The 24462-nt window shown below is 38.6% G+C and overlaps 1 protein-coding gene and 1 non-coding gene across 2 annotated transcripts; one reads left to right on the forward strand and one right to left on the reverse strand.

Annotated features, from left to right (window-relative positions):
* Positions 1 to 1159: 1159 nt before the first annotated feature.
* On the forward strand, positions 1160 to 13661 carry LOC107080914 (geranylgeranyl transferase type-2 subunit beta; the record flags this gene model as incomplete). Its single annotated transcript, XM_015369125.1, has 7 exons — positions 1160 to 1357; positions 1742 to 1847; positions 2013 to 2065; positions 5027 to 5137; positions 5323 to 5448; positions 10260 to 10409; positions 12111 to 13661. Coding segments are annotated over 7 exons (885 nt in total), but the record flags the coding sequence as incomplete, so codon positions are not given.
* A 3218-nt stretch (positions 13662 to 16879) lies between these two features.
* trnal-uaa lies at positions 16880 to 16962 on the reverse strand. The gene has a single exon. It is a non-coding gene; the product is annotated as a tRNA-Leu (tRNA).
* Between the last annotated feature and the right edge of the window lie 7500 nt (positions 16963 to 24462).

Consider the following 24462-nt stretch of genomic DNA (forward strand, 5'->3'; position numbering starts at 1 on the left):
TTAGAACTTTAAAGCTTTGTTTCTACTAAGAAGTGTGTATTTGTGCATTTTGATGAAAACATGCCTGATCATCATTCAGTGAAGACCTAGAGTACTTCTAGTTCTAGTAGCAAGAATCATTTCCAATCATAACAATACTTTACAATTAATATCTCTTTGAGTACGATTAAGATGTACATTGTGGTTAAACCACTTTTGGATGCATACAGTTACTCTAGTAAATCTAACTAGTAAATATCCACCTATGTTAAAGTGTCTGATATTTTGTCACATGGAAGCTGAAACTGACACATTTTTCAAACCAGTTGTATAAGATAGACCAGAACATTCTCAGATCATTCAAAACTGGAAACTCAAAATATTAAAGCGGTTATTGATGATCAGCTCTGTTGGGTTATCACTATGCAGAACAACGTTTGGTTGATTTGACTTTATTTCTACATCTTTATAAGGTGCTTTAAGATACTGGCATTATTCTTGTTGCTCTTTGTCAAATAGCTAAAGATCAGTTGAATTGGATGGAAAGCATTGATTTTCTGTTAGATGAACCTCAAGCCTCAAACAGGTTTTCTGAAAAGTTTTTTCTTCTCCATTTATTAATCTTTGCATTTGCACGTAGTAGATAAAAAATACTTTTGATCTCATTTGCCCAGAGCATCCTCCTTCACGACTTCTCTGTTTCCCCTAGTAACACAAAAAGGGTTTCTTTAAAAGAGTTTACAGGGCAGCATGCTGTTGCTCGGTTAAAGTTAAAGATGGGGGTTGTTTTGAGTTACAGACAAGAACAAACCATAATAAAAATTTTTAAAGATTTGATATCGATTGAAGATGTACTTTAACAGAAACTTAAAGTCTACTCTCCTAGCTGCTCTATATGCAAACCCTGGTTCTTTGATCTTTCAGAAAAAAATTAGACCAATCAGGTAATCAACTAATTGGTTGATCACTAAAACGATCAACTCAGACCACTTCTGAAAAGGGTTGTAGATATGCTTTTTTCACTGTATCGAGACTGTCTTTAAATCTATATTTAGTTCAGTTAGAACCGGGCCGCCTGTCTTTGAGGTAGTTAAAATCGAGACCACAAACCAGATCAAGCTCAGTCTGATAGCTTTAAAAATTTGGCAGTTGAGCAAAGTGTGTGGTTACATGTTTCCAGGAGTACACGCTGTCCGAGTACCTGAGGATGAGCGGCATCTACTGGGGGCTGACGGTAATGGACCTGATGGGCCAGCTGCAGCGGATGAACCGGCAGGAGATCATAGACTTCATAAAAGCCTGCCAGCATGAGTGCGGAGGCATCAGCGCCAGCATCGGACACGACCCTCACCTGCTCTACACCCTCAGTGCTGTCCAGGTGACTCCTGATGGATGCTTGTTGTCCAAACATCACTCATAGGACGACCCTCTGTTAGACCCTTAATTATTTCCTTTATTTGTATTTGCTGATCTATCAGGATCCTCTGAAGTGATTTTTTTTTTTTTTTGGCATAACTTTTTTTATCCAAAACCTTATGTTTTTTAAAAAGAGATTCCAATTTTTATTTCCCTTTATACTTAGACCGACTTTATTGACATTTTATACTGATAGAATTTATACAAAAAGAAATTTCGCTCAGTACAGCTCTCAAGACATTTCCATCTTTAAAGTGCAGCAGTGATACAAAATAAACAGCAGTGATGAACATTTCTTTCCTTCTGGTTTTTGGCTGACTGTCTTCTTGCATTTAATCTCTCTTAGATCTTGTGCCTATATGACAGCTTAGATGCAATCGATGTGGAGAAAGTGGTGGATTACGTTAAAGGACTCCAGCAGGAAGACGGTTCATTCGCTGGAGACAAATGGGGTAAACAAACTCAACTGATTTAATGTATCTACTTTCCATGTTAATCAACTTGTATCTTTTAACTGCCTTTAACTCACTTTATATTTTTAAAACTAGTAAAGTTTGGTTTCACCTTCTAAATCTTTCATCAGAGTTCATTTAGTGATTCTCTTTATCTTTTCTCAGGAGAAATTGATACTCGGTTTTCTTTCTGTGCTGTTGCCACGCTGGCTTTGCTGGTATGTATATGTTCATTTTCCTTCAAGTGTTTTTATTTTTTAAAAACAAAAAAAACCAAGAAAAAAAAATGTGAAAACCAACAACCCGAAAAAGGGTTGAACCGTCATCCACTAATAAAGAACATGTGGAACAGTGATGAACTAAGAGCAATATCTTTAGACCAAAACACCCCAGATAATAATTGCCATCCAATCTTAGAGAATATCGAGTCATATCATGTCAGTAGAAATTAGAATAAGCTGAAGTGAGCTGGCTGCACAGACTGCTGGGGATTCACCACTGTCGTGTATCTCAGAGATTCCAAGGCTTTTAGCTAGGAATATTTCATAGGGTGTAAACCTTGGTGTATCACTTTTAGGCTTTGCGCGGCATAGGGAGCTCCGGGGGTATCCTCCCCCGGACAATTTGAGCAATTTAGACTCTCTGAAAGGCTATTTCTTGCTTTTTGAGGTGGAATGCAGCTAACTTTTTTCTTTGTTACAACCTGCTTTTGTCCTAAATATGGGAAGTATGTGTGCTTTACTAGAGGTGGAAATTTCATAAGGAACACAAGAGATAATTTTTTAGGTTTCATAGGCTAATTCAAACAATCAGAAAGTGTAATGCTACGTTTACACCAAGATTTAAGCAGCAAAAAAGCATCTGCTGCTCCATTATTGATGCTTGTACAGATAAAGGTCAGACGCACTTCAGGAGAATCTTTGTAGCTCCTAAAGCGCGTCCAGTAAAGTGTTTTCCAGATGCGTCTGATGCTTCTGCTGATCCTGTGTTCAATGGCAAATAGAGGCTTTGCTATATTTGCTGTGATAAGGAGGTAAAAAGTAGATTTAATATATCTTTATGCAAGAAATTAGACCTCAAAACATTGTCTGTTCAGTCAATTCTTAAGTCTTAAAATATTATTACACTGTTGGAGGCACTCAGAACCCTGTCATTAGGAATCCCCTGCAGCAGGCCCTGTCACATGTTGGGGTTTTTCCCCTAATGTTCTGGTCGGCTGGAAGTAGAGTTTTAGCCTTTTTCATGTATGTGGCAGGCACCTGAATAATAATAGCAAACATGTTTTCCCAGAAGGTTTCAACATTTTGAGTTAATTTAGGCATTGATAAACAGTTTCAGTGGAGTGGTCATATCGCTCTGCATCAGAAGCGCTGTGTCTGTCGCCCTGCCAGCTCCCAGACCAGCTTCTCTGATTGGTTGATGTGGTACGTTGAGCAGCAAAAGTTCAATATTTCCAATTCCAGCATCTGCTGCTTGTGAAATTTTGAACATTTGAGCTTATTTTCCACAGGGGAAAAACAGGGCATACAATATGTCATTTTTTTAGTAAAGGGCGTACGATGTACGGCCGTATGCATCGCTAGCTAAAAGCCTGGTGGTTCCCAGCCCTGGTCCTCAGGGACCCCTGCCCTGCATGTCTTAAATATGTCTGTTCCAGCACACCTGATTCAAATTAGGGCTCCTCCTTTGCAATCAAGTCCTGCAGAAGCCTGTTAATAATCTATGATGCAACAAGGAAATGCCAAAAACATGCTTAACAGGGGTCCCTGAGGAACAGAGTAAAGTCTGACCAAGGTAGACCAGAGGTGCATTTTGTTCAAACCTATGCAGCATTTTGACAAGAAACTCTGTTGTCAGAAAGGAAGTAAAACACTGGGAAAATTATCTAGAAATAAGTAAATAATTTCTTAAATTAAGTGTATTTAGCCTTAATTTGAGCACCGGTAGGTAAATTGCTAATAAAAGGAGTATTTTTACTCTTCAAATAAGATAATTAGATAATATTCATTTGAAATACGACAATGCAATTGTGTTTTCTTATTTTAAGTGTAATTTATCTTGTTCCATTGGCAAAATGTCTCTTTTACCTCCTAAATTCGAGAACAGATGCACTTATTTTAAGAAAAAATGACTTGTCTAGCTTTCAATTTTTTCAGTGAACAAAGTGGGAAAGTAAAACACAAAATACAGACTACACTGGTCAAACTGTCGCATTAACTGATTTGGTAATAGAGTACTGATATGTCAATAAATATCACACAGGTTGAAAACAAGCCGTCATTCAGACTGGGACGTATGATAGCAACGATGCCTTTAAAAATAGTTTTCTTTGTACAGAAGTACAGGGAAAAACAAGCATGTTTGTGTCTATTTAAAGGCTGCCATACCCTATGATGATACTTAATCACATGAGTCTGGTGATCAGCTCACTGTCCCTGTAGTCCGACCCTATTTGCTTTGAAGAGGCAGATCGATGCATCTACAGTCGGATTTAGGCAGTGGGTTTGGGTCTTAAAGCGCTGCAGATCTCATTTACCTGGTTTAAGGTTCACGATTCAACAATAGAACTGGACAGAAACAGCATCCAGGGGTTTCAAATGTGAAAACCTCTACTGACCAAATGTTAATCCAAGGAGCCTCTCACATTTGCTTAAAAACATTTTTATTATTGTCATGATTAGTAAAGAATATTTTATAAACTGATGAGACAAAAAGTAGGAAGGTGTATCCTGTTACAGCCGATGTAAATAAAGGCAGCGTTTAAGAGAAAGTCCGTCACACTTTGAAACATGATGATTTAAGTCTGATGTAGGAGCTGGTCCATTTGCTGTAACTTACAGAACCATGAGTTCTGTCCTGCCGTAGGTTTGTGATATTAGCTCTAGCACAATTTCTCATGCAAAAACAAAACAAGAAAAAAGCTAAATGAAGGTTTTGGAACAGTCTGGTCAAACTCTAGACTTAAATGTCATTGAGATTCTGTGGCTTGATTGACTTCTGGCGATCTTGACTGATATTCAACTCTGTTCTCAATCATAAAGCGAGTCATATAAAGTAAAAACAAAACAAGAAATTTTTGAAAACATTTTTGAAACTGAAACTGAACGAGCATATTTTCTTACAGTGTTTGTTTTTGAATTTTATGATTTATCTCTGTGTCCTCCTCTGTCCTTGTTCAGGGGAAGATGGACACGATAAACGTTGACAAAGCTGTGGAGTTCGTCTTGTCTTGTATGAATTTCGATGGAGGTTTTGGCTGCAGACCTGGTTCAGAGTCTCACGCCGGTCAGGTGAGTTTAATCTTGTAACTCACTAAATAAACTTTTATGCTTTTGAAGCAAAACACATAAAGCTCTAAACATAATATTAAACGGCTTTAAATGTAGAATAACATTTGAATTTAAGTGAGCAGCTGATTTAAACAGAATGAACTTATTTAACAGATGAGTCACTGAAATCAAACGTCCCCTTTCAGATTTACTGCTGCACTGGTTTCCTGTCGCTCACTGGCCAGCTCCACCAGCTCAACGCAGACCTGCTGGGATGGTGGCTCTGTGAGAGACAGCTGCCGTCTGGAGGCCTCAATGGAAGACCAGAGAAGGTTTGAGGCTTTCTGATGAATTGTTTGCCAATCTGATCAGGTTTCTCAGCTCAGGTGGATGTGGCTAAAGATGGAAAAAAACTTTTAGAGCTTAGTGCTTGTCCTAAATGTTATAAAGGCTTTTGAATAGGCCCTTAATTTCCTACTTGGAGCTAAAACATTAAAAATATTAGCGTAATCACTACTACCTGATTGGATGGAGTTGATTAGAGCCGAGTTAAGGGCAGACAACAGTAACCAAATAGTGATTTGGATGCTTCGGCGGTTTAAAGGAACCCAGCTTGAGAGGCTTTAAAGTAACTTTGACTGACACAAGCTTACATTAGCCTTTAGTGACTAAAACAGCTACCTACATTATGTAGAGGGTGAATTAAGTCGGTGCACTGCTGGGAAGAACGAACCGCTGCTTGTTGTAATAAGCTGTGTTTTTTGTGCCAACAATTCCAGCGTACATTTCCTGCTCTAATGAGACAGGTGTGAACCCCAGTCTAATACATGTCTGGCACATGCTTAAGTCTCAAAGACCCCACTCTGCTTGCAAGCTGTTGAACATAATGGGTTTACATAAACCCTGCAGTGCGTGTGTTGTGTTTGAAATGCTCATTATCATCAGTTTTAACCTTGGCTTTCTTTGCACCTGCGACTTAGTAAACTTTATGTAAACCAACTACCACACCAGCCAAGTAGGAGAAATGCTTTCAGATTTCTGAGAAATCTGAGGGGCGGCCTAAGGCAAAACCTTTACCAAAGTAATGCCTATGATATATCCAAAATGAATGTAGAAATAGACCAAGATGAAAAGGCACATAGACCTACCTTTACTAGTTCTCCCTCATCATTCATCTATTTCTATCTTGATTAAGACGCAGGATGTTATTGTTTCCTTGTATTTTCATGATTAGCATTGGCTTTCTATAGTTAGCTTTGCCGTCCATTTTCTTCTGCTGTACTCGGGGCCGGGTCACGGATGCAGCAGTCTAAGCACAGATACCCAGACTTCCCGATCCACACATTCCTCCCCCAGCTGCTCTGGGGGGACTCCAAGGCGACACCAGGTCAGCTCAGAGGCACGGTCCCTCCAGCATGTCCTGGGCCTTCCACGAGGCCTCCTCCCAGTAGTACACATGCCTGGAACACCTCCCCAGGGAGGTGACTAGGAGGCATCCTTTGCAGATGCCCGAGCCACCTCAGCTGGCTCCTTTTTGACGTGGAGGAGCAACGACTCTACTCCAACTCCTCCTGGGTAACTGAGCTCCTCACCCGATCTTGAAGGGTGCACCGATCCACCCTGCAAAGGAAACTCATTCCGGCTGCTTGTATTCGCAATCTTGTCCTTTTGGTCATTGCTTAGATCTCATGACCGTAGATCGATCGGTAAATTGAGAGCTTTGTTCCCTCTTCACCACGGCAGTCCTATACAGCAACCGCATCACTGCCACAGCGATCCGTCTATCGATCTCACGCTCCATCCATCCCTCACTCATGATAAGACCCAGAGATACTTGAACTCCTCCACTTGAGATAAGGACTCTCCACCGACCTGAAGGAGGGAGTCCACCTTTCTCCGGTGGAGAACCATGGCCTCGGATTTGGAGGTGCTGATCCTCATCCTGGCCGCTTCACACTCGGCTGCAAACCGCCACAGTGCACGCCGAAGGTCCTGGTCTCATGAGGCCAACAGGATAACATTATCTGCAGACAGCAGAGATGATATCCTGAGGTTCCCAAACTGGACACCCTCTGGCCCCTGGCTGCGCTTAGAAATACTGTCCATAAACGTAATGAACAGAACCGGAAATAGTTTTTTTGCCACAGAGCAGTCTTTGAGACTGTAATTTAATCAGTCCATGTAGGCGATTCAAAAACAATATTTAAAGGGCTGTTAATAGTTAGTGAGTGAGTATTTATTGTTAAACACTATGAAATTAAATAAAAAGTGGGGAAATGGTAGAACTATGAAAAATAGTCTTGAGATAAAGAATCTCTGTTTTTGCAGGGAGGGAGAATAAAATATAACTGAGATCATACTGTGCTGTGACTTTGCTTGATTATTCTATTGGAGTGCACTAGAATAGGTTATTTAAATAAAACACACAAACAAAACTTCATTTGAGGGAATCCTACTCCTGGGTCCCCTAAAGGGTTTAGTCATTTTCACTTTTTTCTTCCCTGACCTGTTTTCATGTCTGAGATGAACATATGTCCAAAAAAGTATTAAAAAAATAATTAAAATGTCTCTTTTTCTATTTCTTTCTAGCTTATTTTACACCTTTCATCAAGTTGATACAAATTATTTTATCATCTTTATTTTTATTTTATTTTATTATATGTGTATTTGACTATTTGATTCTTTTAAATGGGAAACTTAGTTCTTTCTTTTTCTTATTCACACGATGAAGTTACAGTCTGTTCCTCGATTTGATTTCATAGTGTGTGAAGAAGGAGTGACTCAGAAAAATCAGTCAGTGCAGGACTGAAGCAGATTTAATATCATTTGGTTGATGAGTTTGTCAAGCAAGTTCTGGATAATTATGTTAAAGCTCTTTTTGAACAAAGAGTCCCACCAGATATTGAGGACAAGGTTTCAAGTCCAGAATAAAATATGAATTTCTGTACAAAGGAAGGCTAAGTACATTTTAGTGTCTATGTAAAATTTTAATGGAGTACTAAGTGCTTTGTGTGGATCTGATGATGTCTCCTCATGTTTGTTTTTTGTTTTTTTTGTCTTAATCTTACAAACAACAAATAATAATAATTTTTTATGCACTCCTCCTTTTTAATCCTAGCTATTATTTGTTTACTATTTTATAGCCAAAATACCAAAGCAACCAGGTATTAATGTTGATTTATCCAATTCAGCTTAAACCAGGATTATTTAACTTGTGGTAATATCAACTTTAAATGTTTAGAGCGGAGCTGAATAAAATATTCATGTTTATAGACATCTTAATAATGCATGCTGACCTAAAAAGCAGACATTTTGTTGCAATCTCTCTTTTTTTTTAAAGTGTCCAACAGGGAGCTGGGATGATCAGCTTAGGTGGGATCTGTTACCATGACAATTGTTAGTCATTAACTACACAGTAGGATTAGAAGGAGTGACCGCAAGAAAAAATAAAGAGAAATCACATTTGCAGTTTGGTACTAACTATGTATGGGACACAGTAAAGTAAACTTCAAGTGGAGCTCTGCTTAGATGGCCTTAAAGAAAAACACAGCGTGACAGAAAACCATCACTGCACATCACCTGTTTAACACAAGCTGCGTCCAGATTTACCACCTGCAACTGTTACGGCTGCATCTGTAGACTGATTACATTAACGCAGGGCCATAAAGTCTTAGATGGGTCTGGTGTATCCCTATGGCCCAGACTATACCAGGGTTTTTTGGTGAATCAATGCAAACTGATCAAACTGAAGCTACAGAAGCTGCTAATAAAGTTGGTGGATTTACAGTTAGCTAAAATAAACTTTTAGGTGTTTTTATGTCCTCTCTAAGCTAACACCCTAGAGTTTGGACAAAGTCAGTTTGTAGTGAAGCTAAGAAGGTGGTTTGAACAAAACAAAAACAGGATGAGCCAGGAGAGGCTGTGAAGGACTTGATATTCAGAAGCAAATACTGCAGTTGATTTTCAGATTTGGAAAATCACTTTTCATTTGGTAAATGTTAGTATTTGCATATTCTCCACTCATGAACATTTTGGTCTGTAGAATTGGACCTGCATACTGATGAAAGCTAAAACACAACAATAGGTTTGCACAAACTGTCTGCTAATTTGCAAACGCAAATCACTTTCCCCCTTCTTTGAAGATCTGCTCTGTGCCTACAGACACGTTTGCACTAGATAAGATTACTCATGATTTATCGATAATTGAAATAATTGTCAACTAATTTAGTAACTGATTAGTCGTTAACTGGAGTGCAGAGAATATAAAGTGTGATTTTTAGCTGAGAGAGCAACACAGTTAGAGAAGTAATTATACCAAGATTGCAAAAAATATTTATACCAACATTTTGTATTTAAGAGAAATAGATAAATCTTTTTTCTTCAGCTTTTTATTGTCATTACACTGTCACAAGTACAGAGCATCAAAATGAATGCGTTTAACTCATCCTCCTGGGGAGCAGTTGGCTGCCATTTTGTGGCGCCCGGGGAGCAGTGTGGGGTTAAGGGTGTTTGCTCAGAGACCCTCAGTGGCAGTGGGGCTTGAACTCAGAACCTCTGGATTCCAAGCGCAATGCCCTAACCACTAGGCCGCCTCTCCCATTAATACCTTTTATCTTTCAGTATGCTCTTTCCCAGAACTCAAGTGGAAAAGTCTTAATTTCGTCAGTAGTCTTCTTTAAGGAACCTTTGGCTATCCGATTGTTGATCGATTAATTGAAAACATAATTAACAGATTAATGGATCTGCAAAATAATTGTTAGTTGCAGCCTTAGTTTGCATCTTTTTTGCAGTACACCAACCTTCTGGAGATCAGGCCCTAAATGTTTACCTTTAGGGTTTTTACACAGTGAGCTAGTTTATCAATTATGAGGCTGCATGGAAAAACAAAGTGATGAAGTCATGTCACTCGGAGCCGTGCAAGCCCAAATAAAACGTATTCAAGTGAAAGTTTGACTTGTCATCCAGCCCTACCTTAGAAATTCTTTGGTAAATATAATATAAGAAGCTAAACTTGTTTTTATCTCTAAAGAACGTTATCCTCTGTAGAGAGTAATTTGTCTAAATGAATACGAGGAACATAAATTGTCTTATGTATTAAATGATTAGATTCATGCACTTACAGAGAAACCTCCGTCTCTCTCAGCTTCCAGATGTTTGCTACTCCTGGTGGGTCCTGGCATCTCTGAAGATCATCGGCAGGATTCACTGGATTGACAAAGCCAAGCTGCGGCGGTTCATCCTGGCCTGTCAGGACGAGGAGACGGGAGGATTTGCTGACAGACCGGGAGACATGGTGAGACAGGATTGTGTCAAAAGCTGTCATGCAACCAAACTCCAGTGATCGCCTGCTGATGCTGTTAAATCTCTGCTATCTTAGTTTAGCTCTTTTTTTTCATACTGTGCTTTAAGAAAGTATCATCCCCCCCCTGTAGATGTTATGTTTATCACTCTAAATTTTTTATTTTTAAACATGAAGGGTCACCAAAAACAAGTTTTTCAATTATTTCATTTATTGGAGTAAAGCATGCTATCTTATCTCTGGATACCAATCCAAACTAGATCAGTTTCTGTAGATAGATCTGCAGCAACAGGAAATTCACTTAAATGAATCCTGTAGGACAACATGAAGTAGGTCAAATGAGCTCAAACAGCGAAAAATCATCTTCTGACGTAAAGACATCCAAGAGCAGACAATGAGTGGTCATTTATATCTTAGCAGTCATTTTTAAGGCTCTGGGACATTTTATTCTCTGGGCCTGGCAGAGCGTTTGCTACAGTGAGCTGCTATAACCAAGACCGTCACTGCAGCAAGACGTATTTTAAGGAATTTCAGCCTGAGCACCCCGACTTAATGTGATGTCATAGAACGACATTTTGACTAGTATTGTCAACTAGTTGACTTGGAAACATCACAACTCGTTAAAGCCCTATCTTGAAGTGATCAACAAACCAGACTGATTACAAGAATGCAGAAAAGATGCAAATCCAGAAGGCCATAAGAAGAAAAGATGGCTACAGGTCCCTATAATCCACCACTACAGGCTTAACTTGCCTTGTGTTCAGGTTTGGGTTCATGATTCAATAATTAGTGAAACTTTAAAAAATAAAATTGCAAATTGGCCTCTGTGAGATAGCTCTTGGGTTAAAAGAACAAAGGCACGTCTCACAATTTACCAAAAAATCTTTATGATCCCACAGGGTTTTGCTAAAATATTGTGGACTGATGAGAAGTGGACCTTTGTGGAAGCCGATGGCCCTGTTACATCGGCTGTATGTTACTGCAGCATTTCAGGAAAACATCATCAGAATGACTGTCAAACAATACTGTGGCAGGATGATGGTGCGAGGCTGCTTTGTTTCTTCAGGACCTGGAGGTCTTGCTGTGATTGTTGGAACCACAAGCTGACATAAGGGAGAAGTGTGCAGACTTTAGCTGTAGAGCAGGACGACGGTATAAGTCCAACATTTGAATCATAAATAAATGAAGCTTTTGGTCAAAGTCTGGATTTAAACCGGATTCAAATATCCTAAACCTTAAAACAAACTTTCCAACATGGCTGAATTAAAACAACTCTGCAGTAAAAGGGGATCAGAAATCCATCCAGAGTGATGATGTAAAACACTCATTGCTAGAGAATAATGTCTTGAACTACAGTTGTTTTCTTTTTAACCTTTTGTTTTTATTTTCTCTATCCTCACTGGCATAATGTTTGACTGCCAAAACCTAAACCTGTTAGGTTTAGATTTTATGATGACACATAGAGATGGATCAGTTATAATAGTCTTTGGTAGTTTTTCCCCCCCGAACATAATTATGATAATAAAAAAACATAATTTGATTTTCCTTCTGATTATTTTTGTCTAATATTAACATTGTTTAGTAACCAATAAGGGGGGAAGTATTTTTCACAGCACTGTAAGTCATTGGTATGTGATGAGCAACATTCTGGGAGCTGATTATGCATCATATTGAACCTCTGGTCTTTCTCTACAGGTGGATCCTTTCCACACTCTGTTCGGAGTTGCAGGCCTCTCTCTTCTCGGTGACGAGCAGATCAAAGCGGTGAATCCCGTGCTGTGTATGCCAGAGGACGTCCTGCAGAGGATTGGTCTGCAACCCGACCTCCTCAGCTAGCACTTCCACTCATCAAATAACAAACTCCAACACTGCTCCCCCCCAACTAAGGCCCCTCGGCCTGAGTTAACCACTACAGCCGAACACTGGATGTAGATAGAGGACCACCGCACGCTATGAAGCACCCATCAGTTTTATTTTTTTGTCTTTTTTTGCTATCCTGATTGTGTTTAACAACCTGCTTCTTAAAATCATCAATATGAGGGTTTTTTAAAAGTAACTTCTTTAAAGTTTGGACCTCAGAAGCTACATTCCTTCATTCATTACCTTACTTTTTTACTTATCTTTAGGAGAAACCTCTATAACTTTTTCACGTTTCTCCCATTACTATAAACCTTTCTGTATTTTATTGGGATTTAAATGATAGACCCACACAAAGTGCTCGTTTAGAAGAGTATAGCTGAAAAGGAGAACTTTATATAGTTTGGCAAAATAATAAGAGCATACTTGTTGATCCTTTCAACAGCTTGGGTTTTATTAGGTGGGGGGCAAATTTAAATTTCAGAATACATACCTTCTACAGAGCTCACAGTCATTAGTTGTTCAAATATATAACATTATGTACTGTTGTGTTAGTCTATAAGATATATCCTAATAAAACCCATAGAAGTTTGGTCTGTAATGTGAAAACATGAAGTTTTACTGAAGGTTTCCTGCCCTCTTTAGCTGCAGGTTGAACACAAACTAAAAAGATATTGAAACGGAACCTTTGAGATTTTCACCATGAAAAAGCAGAATTTCATAGCAGAAAAAGGGAAGAAATTTCCTTCCACTGTATGCAGTAATGAAAAGGCGTTCAGATATGAAACAAAGAGCATGTGTGTCGCACTCAAGCAATCCCAGCCTGCTGTGGTAATGCTGCACACAGCTGGAGTGGAGCCACAGGAGTCGCTGGAAGCGCTGCTTAATGCGTCTCATTACTACAACCAGAGAGAAGCTGTTTAAATAGGGGTTCTCGTAACTGTAAATGTTACGGTATGATTTATATTCCAGCTACACTATTTATTCAAATCTGTCACTCTGCAGGCAGCTGCATTTGTTCAGCCTCCCAGGAGCTTATTTGTACTTGAGTTCTGAACCGATTCCACCGAATCTTTCTCTGATTGGCTCCGCATTTGATTTAGTAAATCTCTACGTCTCTCGTCTGAAAATATTTGTTGTCAAATAGCTGGTGGGTGTGTATTGTTACAGAGCTTAATGGACAAGCATCAGCGTTCTAATGTTTGAGTCCAGTGGAGAAGACAATTAAGGAATAGTTTATGTTTACAAAGATTTATCAAAATAAAACGACATGATCAAAAACTGGTATTTTGTTTCACACTTCTTTATTTCATGCTTTGCTGCCATTTTCCCTTTTTAAATGTTGTTAAATGTAAATTTAGCAAACATTTTATCACAGGTTTATTGAGTCTGTAGACAAAATGTATTTGTTTTTAAAGAAATATCAAGTTGTCTGTTTGTTGTCATTTAACTCTTGTTATATGGACGTAATAACCTTTATCCACCCATTGAATTAAAATGATTCAAAAGGTCATTTTAAAAATTAAATGCATTTTAACCCTTTAAAGGGCACTCAGTGAAATACTTTGAAAATCCAAATTTCAAGCCAATTATGTTATTGAAATAAGACCTTATTAGCTTTTTAACATTCAAAAAATATGGATATTTTGATGGCAAAAATTAATGTCAATGTAATAACTGTAGATAACGCCAAATAACTAAAGTGCTTCTATAAGAAATTGTGAGAGTGAAAGAAACATTTTTTTTGGTCCAACATAACCTTAGAGGCATTAATGCTGATACTGGCACTTACATTTTATAGTATATAAACCTAAATATAATTGTTAACTAGGGTTATTAACTTTTTAACTTCAACTTTTTAACATTTCAATTAGCTTTTTACCTTTTTTTCTTGACTTAACTTTTTGTTTTTTTCATTCAAGGGCTCATCTAATTGGTCAAGTGCGAAAATTAGATCTACAACCATGTAGCAGTATCTTTGCTGAATGCCTGGAAATAGATCTTTTGCTTCTAGAACTCACAGAGCGACGGTGGGGGGACTCCATTTGTAAGGGGTATGCAAGCGATCAAAATGGGTAACTTGCCCAATAAAAGGATTAAGCATTTTATTCAACAGTTTTTCAGTAGTTAAATAGAATCGTCCTTTAGTTTTTTTTTTTTTCCTCGGTCTGTAAATGTTTTAGACATTAAAATGAATTAAATTAAATATTTACTCCCTTTTATGTCACAGAAATGTACAAGTTAATAGTTTGTGATTTAGACTGAATTATTCAGATTTTTAGGAGCACCCTGGGAGTTGTTTAGGTTTTTTTTTTTATGTTCATAACATTCAAGTTCAAATTATGGTCTTGGGGCCCATTTACAGCCCTTGGAATCATGATATGTGGCCCCTCAACCCCAGTCCACTAATGGTACCAGTTGAAACCAGTAATTTTTGCCTGTTGTTTAAGATTGCTTCCTTTTAACTTTTATGACAATATTTTAATTGACAAATTAAAATCCGTTTCATATAAAGGAAAATGAATCAGTTTTAATTAGGCACCTTTTGGTTTCATTCTATCTTCATAATATGAAGAACCACAAAGGGCCTTTCAGTTTATTCATTAGCAGACATTGGCTATTTTATTCATTAAGCCTGACTTACATCAACAACCTTTGATGAAGTGAACCAGTTAATCTTGTTACTGAATAAGGAAACTATGTGAGACAAAAAAAAAAAAAAATAGATAACGGCATTATTTGATTTTGGATCTACAGTTATTTTCACATAACTTTTGTAAGAAAATCAGACTAAGATCATTTAATTAAAAATATGACAAGCTTAGTTTACTAATGAACAAGTCAAAATCAAGAGAATATCAGTTATCTTTTTTATTTTCTTTTAGCAATATTTCTTTTTAGCCTGGAATATACATTTTTGTATACACAATGAAACTCAAACCCATTTTAAACCATAAAAATACAATTAAACATTTGGTAATATGTCTTAGAGATAATCACATGCTAAGTTATGTTGAGTCTTTCAAAGTGATATTATTTTTAAAAGAAAATGATCAGAAACTTATTAGAGATCCCCAGATACTTATTTGAGGTCATATTTATATTTGGCCACTAGATGGCACCCTCATTGTTTTAAAAACATCAGTTGTATTGTTCCTGAGTTAGATTTTCTAAAAATGAGGCTTACATTTAAAATCCAAACTTTACTCAGACTTATTGTTCTGTTTTTGAAAAGGTATGATGTTGCAATTATGTGATGCATTAGAGATTAGGACAGTTTGTTTTAATAAGTATGTGCATAATAGCATTTTTAACAAAAATAAGAATATTTATGCTATTTATTGAAAGTATATATTCATGTATGTAATGTTTTGAGCAAAGGGCGGTACTAAGAGGTCCAAACAGAAGGTAGTGAAGCTGCCTTTGCGTTTGCCTGCAGATTGTTTTGCTTCCCCTGTGGTAATTTGGCAGGATGGCATGATAGCTAATGCTCCATGTGCTGGAGTGTGATTTTGGGTCGTGCCTCTCCTGCCAGGGGGAATCAGTGTGAACAGACTGTTTAGTAGATGCATTGCTTCCTCTGTGGGTCTCAGGGGCGCCTTTTGGAGCTCTGGAGCCCAGTGATCTGCTGCACCGCCTGCACCACAGTCCCTATGGGGTTTGGAGTAGCAGGATGGAGGAGTTTCTGTCCAGTTTTCTATGGCCGCCTGTCAGAGGAATCCCAGTGATTCTTTTGGACAGTTACTATATCCTCGTGCCCAGATGCTAAAAGCTCACAAAAGACTTAACTCTTTGCATAGCCTCATGGTAAATACTCAAATGAAATGCATGTTCTTTTCAACCAGAATTAATGGTCTTATTAACCTCTCCGGACCAATGAATAACTTTAAATGTAAATGAAGGCATGCTCTTTATTTAGAAAGAGGTCCGGCATCCTGGAAATGCCACTGTCAAAGGTCTAATGCGTCCATTTTTGTTTCACAGCAGCAAACGGTTGTAGTAATGAGGTAGAATAAAGATAGATGCAGCCTGCTGGAGTAATTAGAGGCAGGTAATTCTCTCCTTCCCATGTTTCTTCCCTGTGATGAAGATAAGAAACACCCCCTGCAGTGCAACCAAGATAAGAAAATGACACTTTACTTGGAACAATTTCTAACAGTTGGTTTCATACTGTCAGGCAAATAATGAAATGACAGCAGGATCATTATCACCCCCACTAATATGATGATGATGGCGAGAACTCTAATGTTTCCATGGTAGAGTGATCTGCTGGAGCTTTAGGCGCTATGAATGAATCAAGGCTCACATTTAAAGGACAGAATTTGTTTTGTACATCCTGCTTTTTTCATATTTTTTATTATTTTGTCTATGCTTTTAAGTTTAAAATGTACCAAGATTTGCATCTTTAGTGGCTTTCAAAATATTTTACAAAATTACAAATTGGAACTTTTTCTACTTCTGGCACTAGACAAATAAGAGCAGGTACATGCAGGCTTTCAGGAACTCAAATATCCTACATTACGGAGAAGGACAAACATCCCGAGGATGAATTGACAATTCATCAAGGAAGTAAGACTTGCTACACCACAAAGTAAAGCTAAAGAGGTTACCAGGAGTGGGGATTGAACCCACGAGGACATATGTCCATTGGATCTTAAGTCCAACGCCTTAACCACTCGGCCATCCTGGTTCTCATATTCCCAGATGATCTTCGGAAAACGGATGTACAATTATCGAAAACTCAGGCCTTTTCCTACTCCGGCACACTAAAAAGGCAAAGCCCCAGTGGGGTTTGGCATCTACTTACTATCACATGTAAAGAAAACAAGACCAAGATACTTACATTAAGCTCCTCACATTGAGGCCAATCTGAGCTCCAACCCAGAGGGGGTAGAGTACCATTGAATTTTTCTGTTTATTTCGCATTTCCCTTCAGTTTCTCTCCTCATGCTCCTTCTTAGATGCAAAGCTTTTTCGTTTGACGTAGTTTAGAGAATAATTCATCATCAACACCTAGCAGTTTATAAGCCAGTTCTTTTTCATCACTTATTGTTAGACCCTTTAGCTTTGCTGTCATGCTGGTTCTGTCAGTAAGTCTGTCTCTCGGTGCATAATGTTTTGATGAAGCTGATATGTTTCCTGACTTTTTATATAAATGATTTTTGCCCTAACATCGACATTGCTACTTAGCAAGTCTGGCAGCCATGTTGGATTAAGATCAGGGTTGGTGAAGAACATAACAACTTTCAAAGACTAACACAAGCTTATTTAAAAAAAAAAAAACTTTTTCCAACTTGCAAGTCAGGACTTAATAATCAATTGCACTTTACTGATGGTAAATGGCCTGTACTTAAATAGCACTTTTTCAAGTCAGGAGACATGACCAAAGCACTTTACCCTACATTCAGTCATTCACACACACTCACAGTAGCAAGCGACATTGTAACCACCATCAGTAGACAATGCAGGTGAAGTGTCTTGCCCAAGGACACAACAACAATAAAACTCAGAGCCAGGGCTTGAACCGTCAATCCTTCGATTTCAGGGCAAACTCCTACATCCGACGCCACTGTCATATTGACAAATTTTACCTCTACATGTTCACCTTGGGGAGCTCTGGGCTGCCATCAGGGGTTAAGGGTCTCAGAGAGACAAAGTGGCAGACTGTGGGAGCAGGTTTCAAACTCACAACCTCAGGATTCCAAGCTCTATTCCCCAACCACTAGACCACCACTCCTCAATTTCTCTACTACAAATAAAAACAGAACCAACCATCAGAACCTGGATGTGGAAAATCTACTTGTATTGTTCCTTTTGCATATAAGAAATCCAGTGTTTAATCATCTCTGTGCATAGTGACCAACATCCCATCAATGGACCAGCATCATTTTAGTGCAAATTAACTGTTTAGCTTCCCCCACCTTTTATGTGGGGGGGGCAGCGGTATTGCATTCTGGGGTTGGGTTTAATGAGAAACCTCAACCCTCTACTGTCAAATGGAAAACACCATTAGCATCATGCTGATGCCCTTTACTAACATGTCACAAGACTATCTATGAATGCAAATTTTGTGTATTAACTCCTACACAGTCTACAAATATTAGTAGATGACCTTTTACCATTAGCAGACTAATCACTTCTTTTATGCATTATACAGCTAGCATACCAAATAATCTGTTGTCCTCTACTCTCTCCTACTGCTATGTGGGCTTTTCTTGCTGCAACGTGACAATGCCAGATCTGTGAGTTCTGTTGGATTTGTGTGTTTATTTAGCTAATGGGGAGCACTAATCTGTGGCCCCACCATTTTTGGATGAAGACAAAGATGGCCGGTTGTTAGGCTACTGAGAAACCCCACTGGCGCTCATTAGTGAGACAGAGACAGATGAAGAGGACGACTCGAGGAGGGAGCGAAGAGGGCTGTGTGAGGAAAAGAAGCAGGGAGACAGATGGATGGATCACAGCCCCTCACCACTCAGTCATGTTTGTTTGCATAGAAAGCAGCAGCAAATTCTCCTCCCTATCTTCCTCCAGGTCCTGTCATCCTGGTGTTATCTCCCAGCACAAACTACCCAGGATTAGACCAGGACACCAGGCTGCAGCCAAACACTGTCAGTCCACAGGCACAACCAACAAAGTCTCAACCTTTGCATGCAGATTGTTTCCTATTTCATTTCACCAAAGTCTAACATCTTAGCTCTGAATAAACCAGTGATGCTTGTTTGTTTATGTTTTTTTTCACAATTCAGCTCATGGTAATGTGGGTTTTGCCCTGTGCGTCTCCTTCAGTGGTTGCTGACAGTGCACTTGGTGCTGGTCTGACTACTGTAGACAAAGCTTTGTCATCCTGATGCTTTAAAAAGAAATATCTTGGTGATGATTTGCTCAGCAACAGTACGAATCCCAGGCAAATCCCCACAAGGCTGTTCGGAGTTTAAGCAAGAGTAAAACTTGATTTAAAAACATCTGAATGCTCTGAAATAAGACACATAGATTATCTTAGATTCTTGAAATTGTAAGAGATGGGTGGGATTCAGTTTCATTTTCATTCAAGTCATGTGAAATGAATATGGAAAAGGAAGTTGTGGCTACTGATGCTGTCAGCTGCTGTTTTTTTTTTTGTAAACATGATTGGCTAAAACCAAACTTTGGTAGGCGGGTATTGAGCGTCACTTTGCCTAATCACATGAGAAAGGTCTGCTGATTGACCCTGCTTTCTCTGAACACATTTGGTCACAGCAGTTATAATTTAATAATGTTTAGAACTAAACCTGAGCGCTACACATTCTGAAAATAAGTAGAATTTAACTTGTTTGGAGGGAATGACACAGAAATCCTCTCCTCTGTAAAACATGTAAACACATCCATCCTTTCAGTGACTCTGAAGGACATCCAGGACAATTTCCTTTGGGCAAATTAGACCAAATTAGAAATTGTTGGCCTTGAGACACGAAACCATGTTTTACACAAATCAAATCGGAAATATCAGCACAGACATCTCTTAACATCTTTTACAAAATACAAAATAGTTTTTTTTCCAAAGTTTGAAACTACATTTCGCTAGAATATTATGTAATGCTGTTTTAATTTGTCATGACTCAGAACAAACAGCCCAGTATTTGAGGCAAGACAGTGGGATAACTTCAAAGCGTTTATTAAAACAATGATCGTAGTAGCAGCGGCTAGAACGTCTATCACAGGAAACTCTGTAAAAGGAAACACAGGTTAGTGACCACATAAATCTATGTGTCATCATCAATCTACATGTTCATATCATCTGGGACACCCAGGTGCTGCAGCCCCGGAGACCAGAGAACAAGCAGGAGTCCGAAGCCAGGTCAGCCAAACAGCTCATAACAGGGACAGGCTGGTTCAGAGGTCCAGAAGTCCAAAGACAGTTCAGGCACACCGTTCAGATAGGAATAGGCAGACTCAGTGGTTGAGATGCAGAACAGGTCGGGACGCTAAATACCTTTTCACCACTGGCACCAGAGAACAAGAATTATACGGCCCTGATAACTAGATGCAAGCCCTAATGAGCAACCAGGCAGCGCTAGACAGGTGAATGGAATGAGCATTTAAGCCAGTCATCAGTGCCAAGATCATGACATCATTTATGAAAGAACACGTCTGTGCAGAACACAACTTTATTTGTGATTGTTCAATAATCCAAGTTAGCTCTGAGAAGGAGTTACAGTATCTTTGCTTTTGTAAGAGAATCATCTTCTGTGGTTGTACACTGGCAAACATGATGGTGGAGTTATAATTTGGTATTACTCTGCAGCTGCAGGACCGTAGCCCCTTGCAGAGGGTGAGTTCATCATGAGCTGCTCTAGATGTGAAATAAAACAAGATCATTGCCAAAAAGTAAAAGAATCAAGGTCTTTTAATGGTTCAAAGTCCAGACATCAGTCTAACTGATATGTTTAAAGCGCTTTAAGAAGGATGGGCAGCGATGAATGTGTGAAAAATTAAATAAAATTTAAAGGAAGGAAAGTGAGCCACAAAATGGGAGACCATACAAAAAAAAAATACTTTCACATGCTGATGAAGATCTTGCCATGTGACAAAGTTATCAGTAAGCCCAGATTTTAGTCTTGGTTTTTACAGTATCCATATAATGGAAGCAGACGAAGAGGTGGAACAGCAATATCAGATCAACTTCAGACCAATGCGTCTTCACTTATCGGCTCATAGATACAATCACACATCATGTTCTGGGATGAGTCACACAGAACACTGAGTACAAAAGGCCTCATGGTGATTAAATCTTAATTTCTGCCTCTAGGCAACATAAAAGATTGATCTGGCAGATGATTCACCCTAGTGAACAAACATGTGACATCAGCTAATTTGCTTTGTGTAACCACATCTTCTGAAAACAGCATGTAAGAGGCTGATCCTAAAAGCTCAAAAGCAGGGATACTCAAAGTGCGACTCAGGGATCACTTAAAATGATTTTGTGCATCTAAAAAGGACCTAGAGAGTCACTGAAAAAGAAAACTAGCCATTTCAATTTGAACACTTAAATCATCCACCCATCCATTTTCCTTCAGGCTTATCGCTGTTGGGGTCGCGAGGGGTGCTGGTGCCTAGCTCCAGCTGTCTACGGGCGAGAGGCAGGTTACACCCTGGAGAGGTCGCCAGTCCATTGCAGGGCAACACAGAGACAAACAGGACAAACAACCATTCACACACGCACTCACACCTAAGGAGAATTTAGAGAAGCCAAGTAAACTAACAGTCATGTTTTTTGACTGTGGGAGAAAGCTTGGGTACCCAGAGAGAACCCACACATGATCAGGGAGAACATGCAAACTCCATGCAGAAAGACCCCAAGCCAGGAATCGAACCTGCAACCTAAATTAAATTATTGAAGTGAAATTTTGAATTGTATTCAAACATTTTTTAAATTGGATTATTTAAATCAATTGTTAAAGAGTGGGCTTTGAAAATGCATTTTCAAAATGCTCACTCGGGGCAGTGATCACCAAACTGGAAGAGCGGTTACAGAGACCAACAAGCCCTCCCTCCTCCTTGGCCCTATCTCAAAGAATTTTTCGAAATAGTCGAAAAATTAAGCTTTCAATTCATATAGTGGCACCTGGCTGTTACTTTATACTTTTATACTTTAAGTAGTTTTTGGAGCACATACTTTTTCACTTTTGCTTGATTAAAGAGGTCAAGTTGATACTTCAGCTTTTTACCAGAGTGTTTTTAAACTGCAGTATCTATACTTCTCAAGTAACAAATGTGTGTAATTTTGACACCACTGTTCATAAGCACTCGATGAACATGCCAACAAAGCTATTGGATTTCTCTAAGTCATTAAATCAATGGCTTGAAGATAAGAAACTTTAATAAACATATTTTTTTAACAAATGCATTTTCCTCAAGACATAAATTACATTTAACTTCAGTTTTCTTCAGATTCAAGTTCCTATTCCTTTCTGTTTACACCAGTTCAAGATGTTTTTTTAAAAAGGAATTTCATCTGATACTATAGTTCAACTTCCTTTACCTCTAAACAGTATCCTGTCTGGCGATGTGACAATAAGAATAATAGTCTTGATGCCAAAAAGAGCCAAACAGATTTTACTTTCACAAGTGGAACAGTACGGCTATCGCCATAGTGTTCCGCTGGATTTATGCATGTAAATAGCTTTATTATGATTCATGCAGGGAGTATTCATGCAGGGATTATATGGACACTGCAATGGAAAAGAAGAACAGGAAAGGAAAAACAAGAAAAAGGAGAAAATATTAAAGAAAGAGGAGAGAATGATAAAACTTCTTCTTTCTGCTTCATCACCTGCAAATAGATGTAAAAAGAAAAGTACAACCAACGGATATAGTATAAGAGATACAATAAGGTAACACCTCGCTGAAGTATATGTAGTATTATTAAATCTGACATGTATAATGTGGTAGCTGAAGATAAAAACATGGGCTTCTGTATGGAAGTGAAAAAAAGTACCTGGAGCCAAAAGTACCAAAAGAGTACCTGGAGCCAGGCACCTGTCGTTGTTTGTGAGAGTGCACTTGTGCATGTAAAATCTATCCAAAGGGAAAATGCCCAAAAGTGGTTGTAGGAGCCAATTATTTTTTGTTAATGATTAAAAATGTTTTTTGTTTTTGTGCATAATCTAGCTAAGTTTATTTTACTTTATTGTTTAATATCTGCGATTAGATTTTTTTTTGTTATTTAGTCATGTTCCTATATTTTTTGGTTAGTTATAATTAATTTAGGTTTATTATTTTTTATAAATAGGCAGTCAATGGTAGGACCAGCATGCATCTGGGTGGGCGTATGTTTTTTTACCAACGCAAGAGAAACATGGAGGAAATGTTTGTCTTTTTTGTTTGCTTGCCTGAGAAAAATATAAACTGAGAAAACTAAAGGAGTTTACCTGGAGCATTTTTTTCTTTTGCCTGCGTCAAATAAGTCAATGGTGCATCTGTGGCCTTTGTGGATGTCCACTTTTTTGTGTCATCAAAGCTGGGCCACAACAGAAGTAAAAAAACCTGCCCTGGATCAAGAGGATTGATCGCAATCATCAAGGATGGACTTTTTTTTGGGGATGTATTGGATCAAAATAAAGATCTGCGTGTGGATTAAAAGAAACTTTGGATTTTAAAGGATCACGCAAGATGCGTCACACTTCAAGGGAAACGGGTGGAACTATTGGAGTTTCAAGGACAGTATATCATTATGCACTACAGAGTTTGAAGTTCATTGGAGCCGCGCTTCAGCTGTGAGATTGCACAATACCAAGCTGTCAGCTTGTCAGAGGGGTGTTCAAGATCTGATATTGTTTACTTCATAAAGTGTGGCAAAAATAACGTCTGATGTTGGGTTATTTAAAGAAGTCAAGCACAATACAAAATCTCCAACACTAATGCCAAAGAAAATGATGTTAAAACGTCTAACAACAAAAAGATATGTTGAGTTTACCAAAAGAAAGAGTGTTGCCTGACCCAGCTCCCTTCACTGATGTGGGAATGGACTATTTTGGGCCTATAAATGTTAAAAGAGAACAAAGTTTCTTGAAAAGATATGGAGTGCTTTTCACTTGCATGAGCAGTCTTGCTGTTCATTTGGAAGTATCCTACTCTCTGGATTCAGATTCCTGAATAAATGCAGTCAGAAGATGTGTTTGCAGAAGAGGACCAGTTTCATCCATCAGGTCTGACAATGGCACAAATATTGTTGGTGCAAATCGGGATCTAAGAGAGAGTTCAGCTGCTTCGAATCATTCCGAGATTCAAAGAGCTTTAACTCCGGATGGCATAAAGTGGAAGTTTAACACACCTGCAGCTTCTCATCATGGTCGTGTTTGGGAGCGCCTGAGCCGTTCAGTGAAAAGTGTACTCACCTCCATTCTTAAACAACAGATTCTGGATGATGAAGGTCTACAAACTATCTTTTGTGAGGCTGAAGCTATTCTAAATGACAGACCCATCATGAAGGTCTCAGATGAATCAAATGACCTTGAAGCTCTCACACCCAATCACATTGTGACCCTCAAGAACAAACCCATCTTGCCGCCAGGATTGTTTGAGCACAACTATCAATTTCGATTTCTGAGTACCTACCAGTGATGCAGGAGAGACAAAAGTGGACTGGACCTAAAAGATGTCTTGTTCCTGGGGACATTGTTCTGGTTGCAGATGCTACAGCCCAAAGAGG

Source organism: Cyprinodon variegatus, unplaced genomic scaffold, assembly GCF_000732505.1.
Source record: "Cyprinodon variegatus isolate N-32 unplaced genomic scaffold, C_variegatus-1.0 Scaffold2491, whole genome shotgun sequence".
NCBI lineage: Eukaryota > Metazoa > Chordata > Actinopteri > Cyprinodontiformes > Cyprinodontidae > Cyprinodon > Cyprinodon variegatus.